This window comes from Sinocyclocheilus grahami, unplaced genomic scaffold (genome assembly GCF_001515645.1).
Source record: "Sinocyclocheilus grahami isolate Dianchi unplaced genomic scaffold, SAMN03320097.WGS_v1.1 scaffold197.1, whole genome shotgun sequence".
In the NCBI taxonomy this organism is placed as follows: Eukaryota; Metazoa; Chordata; class Actinopteri; order Cypriniformes; family Cyprinidae; genus Sinocyclocheilus; species Sinocyclocheilus grahami.
Window position 1 is genome coordinate 636,940 of NW_015505376.1, and position 9,912 is coordinate 646,851.

Sequence of the window (9,912 nt, forward strand, 5' to 3'; positions counted from 1 at the left end):
TTGTGATGGGGGCCCCTGCAGTGAGTCATAGCCCCGGGGCCCAGTGCGGTCTTAATGCGGCCCTGGGTGTGCCTCCAAGCTTTCTTACTCATTTTGCTAATAAACATCCTACGTTTCTTATTTATTTGGTTATATATTATATATGTTTACTTAGCCTATTTCCAGTTTTGTATACCTATTTAAACTTTATGTAAGTTATTTGTTATTTTATATTAGGCATAGCCTGCACTATAGCTATGCACTATGGTGTATTTGTATTTGTTTTGTTAATAAAAGTTCTATGTTTTATATATACGCTAAAGTGAGTTTGACGTTGTATTTTGTTGTTGCATTCAAGCAATTGACGCCTAACTGCCGCTAATTCAAAAGTGAAAGTAAAATGCGCACGCTGCTTTTATAAGCTATTTAAAAGCGAAGGAAAGCGAGGAAAAGAGGAAACGCCCCCGCCCTGCCCCCACAGTGATACCGGTATTACCGGTGTTGTCACACGTCGATTAACCGGTGGGAAAAGACACCGTCACAACCCTAATTTGTATATAATTTCTGAACAGTTTGACCATAAGACTGATCTCGTTAGATTCTGAGTGCCATACCGAATCAAACAATGCCCAATTTTCCTATGTCAGCCATTATGAGCATGGACCATTCCGAATTTTGTAGTAAAATATTTGCATTTTTGTTCTGAAAATGCTGAATATTACAAACATAAAGTGCAGTGTTAGTTCTGGAAGGTCACGTTAGTCAAGCTCTCATCAGCTGACTCTCAGCTGATCCCCATCTACCTATAGGAATACAACAATTATCTAAGCATTCATATATAAGGTCCCTCAGTATTATCAGCAGTTTTTGCATTGCTCAATAGCTAATTACCCTCCTCCATCCCCAGCTCCTCCTCTGTCAGTCAGGATTCAGCCTTCTGAGGCTACATCCACACGAAGCCAGAGCTTTCCCTATACAATCTTTTTTTCCCCTCATCTCAAGAAATATCTGCGTACACACGAAACCACAAAACCGAATCAAAACGATGTAGTATACATGCCAGACCAGTGTGTGGCACTGTAATTCTGCTACAGAGATACACTAAAAACGGAGAAGAAGACTTGGACTATGCGCATAAACCTTGCGCGCAGTATACAAACGAACATGGAACAATACATTTATTAATCTGTGTTAATATTAGTAAATAAAAAGACAGTCGTTCAGTGTTTGTTCATGTTTTTTGTACAGGGAGTTCTTGCCCAGAACAGAACCATACCGCCAATCCAAACTGTATGCTAATTGTCAATCATCTTTGACGTACTGATAGTGGTCCTGACAGAAATAACAATGTTATTGAATCTTATGAATCTTACAGACCCGCTTGCGGGAAATGTGGATGTGGTTTGTATTCTTACAGGACACATACAGGAGTCCATTAGGAGCAAGCAAAGATTTTTAGTGGAAGAATATCTGAAATTATTTCAAGTTTGATTTCTGAACCTAATAGAACTGGGCTGCTATAAAGCAGCAGTGGTTTCTCATATTATTTTCACATTAAGGCTCCTAAACACATTGGCATTCAGTCTGTGCATCCAATTACCTAATTTTGAGACTTCGCAGTAAATAAATAATGAGTGCAAAAACAAACAAGTCTTTAAGGGATTGCTGGACCCATGCTAGAAGGCATTTGCAGACTTGAGCAGAAACCCAACAGCGGTGAGACAACCAATACGCTGTGCAGCATAAACGCAAGCCCAGAGGGGCCTCATGGGTGAGGTGCAGACTGTCCAGAGGCCTATAACTTTCTTCTTGTGCACATGCAGGTGGCTAAGAGCAACATTTATATGCAGCATTACCATAGTGAGGCTGGCTTTCTGCATTAATGCACTACTGCTCTGCTCCCTTCCTACTAAAGCCCTGAATATATGAAGAAATGAATAAATAATAGCAGACTCAGCCCTGATTCGTGGGACCCCCTGACGAGCAATGATTATGTTTCCAGAACAGGAGGTGCAGTATTTTCTAAGTGGCTCCGTGCAGTTTGTGGCTGCTGATTAGCACAGATAACTGTGCAATTGAAATAAAACACATAGGGAAAATTGTTATTTAGCAGAGAATTTCATCTGATTATTTGTAGTACCCTTATTACCGGCACTGCTCTCCTGATGTCATTTGGGCATAAATGCCTCGATCAAGGGCACAAAAGTGATCTCAATAATTCCAGTTTGCTCAGGCTAAGCAGACAAATTTGAGATGTACTGACAATCTCTGATCATGCACTTTACTGGCTTATATATCCAACTATGTCTATATGTCCAGTAGTTGGAAGAACCTGATGAAAACAAAGTATTACATGCCCTAAATTGCAAGAAAACTGAATAATAGGACAAATAGCTTCCAGTCACAGGTGTGTGGGAACAATAGGAAAAAAGGAGGAAAATAACAGCAGTTGACGCTCTTGTCTAACAGGTGAGTGTAATCGAATGCACCTGATCTAAGTAATAAGCCAGATGCAATTAACAGGAATAATGAGGCATAAAAATGCATAATTGCACATGGTGATGATGGTGGGGGATGGCTCTGTATTTTACCCTTGGGTTCTCTGTTTCGCTCTGGTGAAACTTGGGCATTTATAATTGCATCTGATTCACAAAACAACAACAAAAAAAACCCCTACCTCACAATTACTCAAAGGGAAAAAACGGATCATTTTTATGAAGATATGGCAAGCTGGCTGTTGACACCAATTTTAAAAAATGAGTGGCAGGGGGCCTCTATGGGATGTAATGATGATTGAAAAGCTTTGATTGGTGATCACAGCTTCGGGACAGTTACGTTCTATGTCCTCTTTCAGAGTGCTGCAGACAATGGGCTGACCTTGAAAAATGCTAAATGTCTATTTAAAGAAGATGCCATTAAAACAAATCCTTTGGCAATACAGATTATAAGAACATATTTCAAGAGTGGAAGATTTTTAATTGCAAGGCTACCATGTGAAGACATCAAAGATTCATAGCCTTGTACACAGTAACTATACCAGACGAAGAAAGCTGCTTTCACATATCGCAAAGGACAAAAAACAACAACAGTGCTCACTCAGAATAATATGCAAACAACATTTAACTGTTTACATAATTTAATAAAACATTAAAACCACATAATTAGTTGTCTATGTGCAGTTATTCGTTATTAATCCAAAAGCTGTATTTTTGTGAGGCAAAGCTAGACATTATTTAAGGAGAAAGAAATAGACTCACGGTCTCCATAGCAACAGAGAGGTCCCACGGTCAGCTTGGCCTCCGAGCCGGGTCGATTTGTGTCCCCGACAGCCACTTGGCTGACCGGTAAGTGGTCTTTATAAACCAGAAGCCCAGAATCGTCCCTCCTACCAAACAATATAATTCAGAATACATTGTGAGGAAATTTTTTCTTTCTTTCTGTATCATAGTACTAAACCTTAAGAATCTTAACTCTCCTTGTTGACAAGATCTTATGAAGTCATTAAAGCTTTTTATACGCAAAATGTTTGTTTTCTCTCAAAAGCAGCCCTTTGACACTGATGACTAGCTGTTTAATTATAGCAATACAATTTGTTTAATCAGTGGAGAGACTCAATCCATAGTGCATCAGATGAGAGGACGACTACGAAGAAGTGCTGCTGCAGAGTGTCAGTGTTGCCACATTGGGCGGGTTCCCACTGCAGAGGCGCTGGTGCTGATGTAAACGTTGACAGCACACTTATCACGAGGGCTCAGCAGACAGATGTTATGATTCACGAGTGACAAGTTTTTAGCGTGATAAGTTATAACGCATCTGATTTTGAATGTAGTATGACTATATTCAAGTAATCACAATGACTAAATATAAGTTAAAAAGTCTCAAAACGTGAATTATTGTGGAGTGAGATGACATGAAGGCTCTATCACTGCAACTCCGAAATCAGAGCACATTTGAATTATTCATAACCGAAACTAAATATGTCGGTTTCTACGATCCTGTCTTTTATCTTTTAAACGTCCAGATTGATAAATCCTTGAAAACTGCTAGACTTGATTAGTTTTGACTGTGCAACGTTCTGTATTATGTTCTACAATATGAACTTAACAAGAGGCTTCCTCTAGTTCTGTGTAAAATTATAGAGCAACACGAAGGTAAGCGCATTATTATTATTATTATTATTTTTTTTTTTGTCGGATTACAATTCAGTATGTACCAATGAATGACACCGTTTTGAGTTGACTGTCATGGTGTGTGCATGAACGAGTGTGAAATATCTGCTAATTATGTTGCTTTTTACTATCACTTATTGGGCACTTTTTGCATTTAAACTGGATTATTCTGACTGCTGACATTGAAAATCATGCATGTGTTGTTTCGAGGGAATCGGTAATTTCTTGATTGCCGTTTTGACACTGTCTGCTTGCATATTTTATTCATGTTCGGTAGCCTAATTCTCTTTAATGTAGGCTATTTGCCCCGAGTTGATCCATTTATCTGTGAAATTATTATATTTATATTATTTTGTCGTCATTATTTTGTTTTAAGGAGTTAAAAATGGTCCTTATCAACCTTGATTTACATGTTCTATCACATTATTTTGACAGTGGTTAAAGATTTCATTTGAAAGTTTTATTAATTTTATGTGGTTTTGTCTTTTTTATCACTTCTGTATAATAGAATAGCTATATAATATTTCTATATAGCTTTAATCCATTTTCATTTAAGTTTTTGTTTTAGAACTTTTTAATATTTATATACTACAAACGGAAGGTGGAGGAGCGCAAGGTCTCTAACATCCACCAGCTCCGTGATGTCGTCATGGAGTGGAAGAGGACTCCAGTGGCAACCAAATGTATATAAAATGCCTTTGGGCATTCTTGTGGTGCCATTAGCCAATCAGTTTTGTTGTAATGTTATGATGTTGCAGATGCAGTGTTTACTTGTATCTGAAATTGTACTGCTCAGCTGATTGGTTCAAAAAACAACTGTGCACAGATGAAAATGCTGTGATAATGGTAATACTAGCAGACTTTCTCTCTTCTTCTCTTTTCAAATCTAAGATGGAGTTTGTGGTGTTAAGGTGGATTGTTTATCTCTCTGCTCTTTAACAGCTGACTGGCATTACCAGCTACCCATTAGAAAGGATGTAAATGAATGTGTCTCAAAGCACATGCATTACAGACAATTCTATCAGAGTGTCTGACGAATGACCTCGTTCCCCTCTTCTGCAATATCGCCCACAGCTCTCTTTAGTAATAAAGCCACCGAACACACCAGCCTGAGCTTTTGTTGATAGAAATATCAGGGTTGGCTCTACTTAAACTACTTTATCAGCACAATCTGTTTGCCATTTGCACAAGCGCTGAGGTCGAGACAACTGCGTCACGCAGCAGACACCGGTGTTTAATGAATACACAGAGACAATAAGGCAGATGGGAACATGACATGCTTGTCTCTCATAAGTTTGATAGGTGGGTTGAGAAGGTCAGTAACTCGCAAATAGCAACTTAGTCCAAAGCTCATAATTAGCTACTGGCTTTGATGATCGCCATGGAAACGGCATATTGCTAATCAGATAATGTGTGGCTTACCACTGCTTCTGGTCGGCGTCACAGTTGCAGTAGTATTTGGAGTCGGTGCAGTTGCGCTCAATGCCACATGCACATTTCTGAATGCCCGGCACAGAGCCACCCCAGTAAAAGTGCTTCTCGTTACCGCGGCCGACCCACCATGTGTAAGGCGTCCCATCTGCAAACACATAAAAGACAGGGAAAGCACACCATTTACATTCATTATGTCTTCATTTTAACATATTAAACATAATAAGTGAAACATTATGTTAATAAGAAGACTATATCTATCTATCTATCTATCTATCTATCTATCTATCTATCTATCTATCTATCTATCTATCTATCTATCTATCTATCTATCTATCTATCTATCTATCTATGTCCCGTCCATCCATCCATCCATCCATCAATCCACCATCGTTTTAATGTCATCCATCCATTCATCCATCTATCCATCATTTTAATGTTTCATCCATACATTCATTCACCATTCAATATCATCCATCCTTCCATCCATTGTTCCCCATCCAACCATCCATCCATAAATTCCAAATTAATTCCAAGAAATCTTTGTCCATGGATGACTCTTAACATTAGCCAATAACTGCATGTAAGAGAGACTACAGATTAAATAAATAAATAATACCACAAACATTTTTAGATCCAGCATAACCAGCACAGAATTGAATCAGTTTAAATATAAAAGGCTTGCAGTTTCAAAGTTGAGTAAAAAGGATGTAAACATGGTCAAGTAAGCCTTTTGAGTCAAGGACATTTTTGTTTAAATATATCTATTTTGTTCTTAAAAGGCTGACTTATACATAAATAGCACACACCAAAAAAAGGCAACCATCCTTTTTACAAATCTACCACATTTACATTGCATTTACATGTATGCATTTGGCAAATCCTCTTATCCAAAGTGAATTTTAAAAAGTTAACTGCAAAGTTATTTTTTAAGCATTTCATGCATTCCATGGGAATTGAACCTATGACCTCGCCATTGCTAGTGCCATTCTCTCTACAGTTTGAACATCAGCACAGCTACATAATTCCAAACACAGAACTGAATCTCTGAACAGCTGTATGATGGCTGCTTATAACATGTAGACAACAGTAATTACAGTGCTTGAGATTTGAAGAGTACTTTACGGTTTAGCCCACAGATACGAGTACTAATTCCCTCCATGTGTAAAGACACAACACGTTCAAAAGGATTAACACTTGGCTCTTTGAGAGCATGCATGGTGCTCTAGGGGCTGCTGGACTGCCATTCTCAAGCACTGATGTGCGTGCAAATGCCCACATCTGCATGCACAGAGGGAAGCAAGACAATCCAAACACAGTGTAGAGCTAACAAGTGCACTAGAGGCATACATACACACAAGCTTGTGACTACAGCGCACACGTACACTCTTAAAAATAAAGGTGCTTCACGATGCCATAGAAGAACCTTTTTGTCTAAATGGTTCCATAAAGAACCTTTAACATCTGAAGAACCTTTCTGTTTCACAAAATGTTCTTTGTGATGAAAGAAGGTTCTCCAGATTATAAAAAGTTAAGAAAGAGATGGTTCTTTAAAGAACTTTTGACTGAATGGTTATTTTTGGAACCAAAAAAGGTTCTTCTATGGCATCGCTGTGAAGAACCTTTTGAAGCACCTTTATTTTTAAGCGTGTATGCATGCGCACACGCACGTATGCAGAAACCGAACCACACAAACACACACTGTCTCTCATGGCAGAACAATAGTTTCCCCAATTTACTTCATTAACCTGCAGAGAGATGAATTGCAGATGGATGCTGCAACTGTTTTTAAAATCATTGGAATTTCACAATCACTGAGTTGAAACACTAATTCAGCAGATGACACACTGTTGGCTGCTGTCGTCATATATGCAAGAGCCTAATTACTTAAAACAAGCTTGATTCCACAAGGCAGCTCTAGGGGAAATACGTGTAAAATGTGCTGTGTGATAGAGCTCTGTGCAAATGCTTGATGTGTGACTGCATCCCAAGCTTTACATTAAAATAGAAAATGTGCTTTACTGTGGCAGAGTAAATCTCGTCAACGAAATTATTGATGAAAATCTTTGTTGAAAAAGGGTTCTGGATTTCACGAAATGGAAAGAGGCACATGCTATTTAAAATTTTATTTATTCCAACTAAAAGATACTGTTGATAAAAATACCAAGAGAAAAAGACATTAACAGTACAAAAATGTAGATAGAACTGCTTCAGAATTCAATTGTACAATAATAAATACAAATAACGAGCATTAAACATGCTTTAAAACAGAAAGTTAATAACATTCTCTAAAGCTGTAACTTCTAAAAAGTTTACTCAATATTTACTAAATAATATATGCTATTACTTCAGACTCATGTTGTATCTTGTTTATGTTACATTTTTAATACTATTTTCAAAAATGAAAATCTGGTCAAAGTTTGGTCTTTTTGACAGTTTGACATCTTTTCATTGACTAAGGTATTATTTGTTGGCATGAATTATACACCATTTCTTTTTAAGTGTATGCACATGACAAAAAGGAAATATTTTAAAAATAGGATTAAATGTAATTAAAAAAATTAAATGTAAAGGACATTTATTGTAAGACAAAAAAATATTTGTTGACAAAGGGTTTTTGGTTTTTGTAATGCAAAAAAGGACACATCATGATGTTGTTTAAATGACTCCAATTAAAACGTACAAAAAAAAGATATTAATACAAACAAGTACACACAATAGATTCAGAATGTGTTCAAATAAATCACAAAACAATAAGACAAAAAAAGTGTGTTAAACAGGCTCTTAAAACTGTCAACTTACTTTAGTTGACTAAAATTATGTAATTTCACTTTGAATTAATATCTATTGCATGAACAAATATTGACTAAACTTTTTGTATAACAAAAACAAATCAGTGTGGGATAAATCTATGATACTGATTTACCCCTCGTCTCCACAGATTTCAATGAAACAATCCCAAAATGAGCAAAGCATAAAATGTATCCACAGTTCGAGCAGACAGTCCCATCAGCTCAAAGACTTTCATCTCCACCACACTTAATTAGTAGCAAAGACTCCTGCTATTCCACTATGGAGCCGAGAATAAAGACCAGGGCTGCGTTTCCCGAAACCTTCTTAACGCTACATCATTCGTAAGTTATACCTTAAGTTGTACCTTTACGTTAATACGTGTTACCCGAAACGTTCTTAGTTAAGTATACCTTCCGTAAGTCATTCGTTCGTAAGGTTAGTCTGGACCACTCTTAGCTTTACCTTATCGCTGTTCACAGTTCACTCCGCTAGTGGCCACCAATGTGCAAAAACCTTCTTCACATTTCAGTCGATACGATTGTAATTCTGTGGCAAGAAAAAGTGCAGAACCAAATAAATATTACAATTCTAAAGTTGTAATACACCCAGTGTTCAATTAGTATTCAATTAATTGAAGTGTTTTTATGCAAAGAATAAAACTGTCATTATACTGATGGTTGTTAGTTTTTCCATTATAATATACAAAGGCACATCGGCTGTCAAACAATTAGGCGGCACATAATTAGGAGTCTAATTTAAAGGGAATGAATGTGATGGGGAGTTTGGTCAAACTATGGAAGCAAGGCAGTGAATAGTTATCTTAAATCAAAGACGGTTAGTGTATGTGCACTATTTCATAATAGTGTCAGAATAGCTACCATGTCAAAAGATACAATTCTACAAACATTTTGCCTGCCACGGGAGCAAATTCAGCAGCTTTTACATCAAACTTTGTAGAGACAAACTTGACGGAGCTACCCCCTAAGCCCCGAAATTCAGCTGATGGCGGCTTTCCGTTTTTATGCTGTGGGGAGTTTTCTGGAGGTGATTGGGGATGGATATGGGCTGAGCAAGACCTCGGTGTGGTGGTGTGTTCACTACATCTTGCTCCGTCACGCCACCGATTACATAGCCTACGTAGGCCTTTGGCCAGGCACGAAGTGATGGAGACACATCAAGGCTTCCATGCCATTGCGGGTGTCCCGTGAGTAATTGGCCTTGTTGACGGGACACTTATCCCCATCGCCAACCCATCAGCGCTCGACCAGGCTTTCATAATATATATGAACATGAAAATATAAATTACCCTTTCAAAATCAAGCAAAGCCAAACATCCAGTTAATGTAGCTGGTTAAGGCAGAATACTTTTGGCCGTGAGGTTGCAGGTTCGCACTTGCAAAATTATACATACACACACACACACAAACACTGTATATATATATATATATATATATATGATATCCAAGGTTGCATTTAGTTTGAAATTTGGATTATTTTATAAATGTAGTGAGCCCCGATAAATGCAATTTCTAATATTTCT

The 9,912-nt window shown here is 37.6% G+C and overlaps 1 protein-coding gene and 1 long non-coding RNA gene across 2 annotated transcripts in view; both read right to left on the reverse strand.

The window, feature by feature from the left end:
* Positions 1-9,912, reverse strand: part of cntnap2a (contactin associated protein 2a) — a 245,255-nt gene that overhangs the window by 108,302 nt on the left and 127,041 nt on the right. Inside the window, exons 12-13 of the mRNA XM_016285487.1 lie at positions 5,571-5,727; positions 3,237-3,364 (exon numbers count right to left, since the gene is read on the reverse strand). Of these exons, the coding sequence (XP_016140973.1) occupies positions 3,237-3,364; positions 5,571-5,727 (285 nt within the window). The remainder of the gene's footprint in view (positions 1-3,236; positions 3,365-5,570; positions 5,728-9,912) is intronic.
* The window catches only part of LOC107595132 (uncharacterized), a 16,645-nt gene continuing 16,235 nt past the window's right edge, over positions 9,503-9,912 (reverse strand). The window contains exon 3 of the long non-coding RNA XR_001610233.1: positions 9,503-9,589. This is a non-coding gene — a long non-coding RNA (uncharacterized lncRNA). The remainder of the gene's footprint in view (positions 9,590-9,912) is intronic.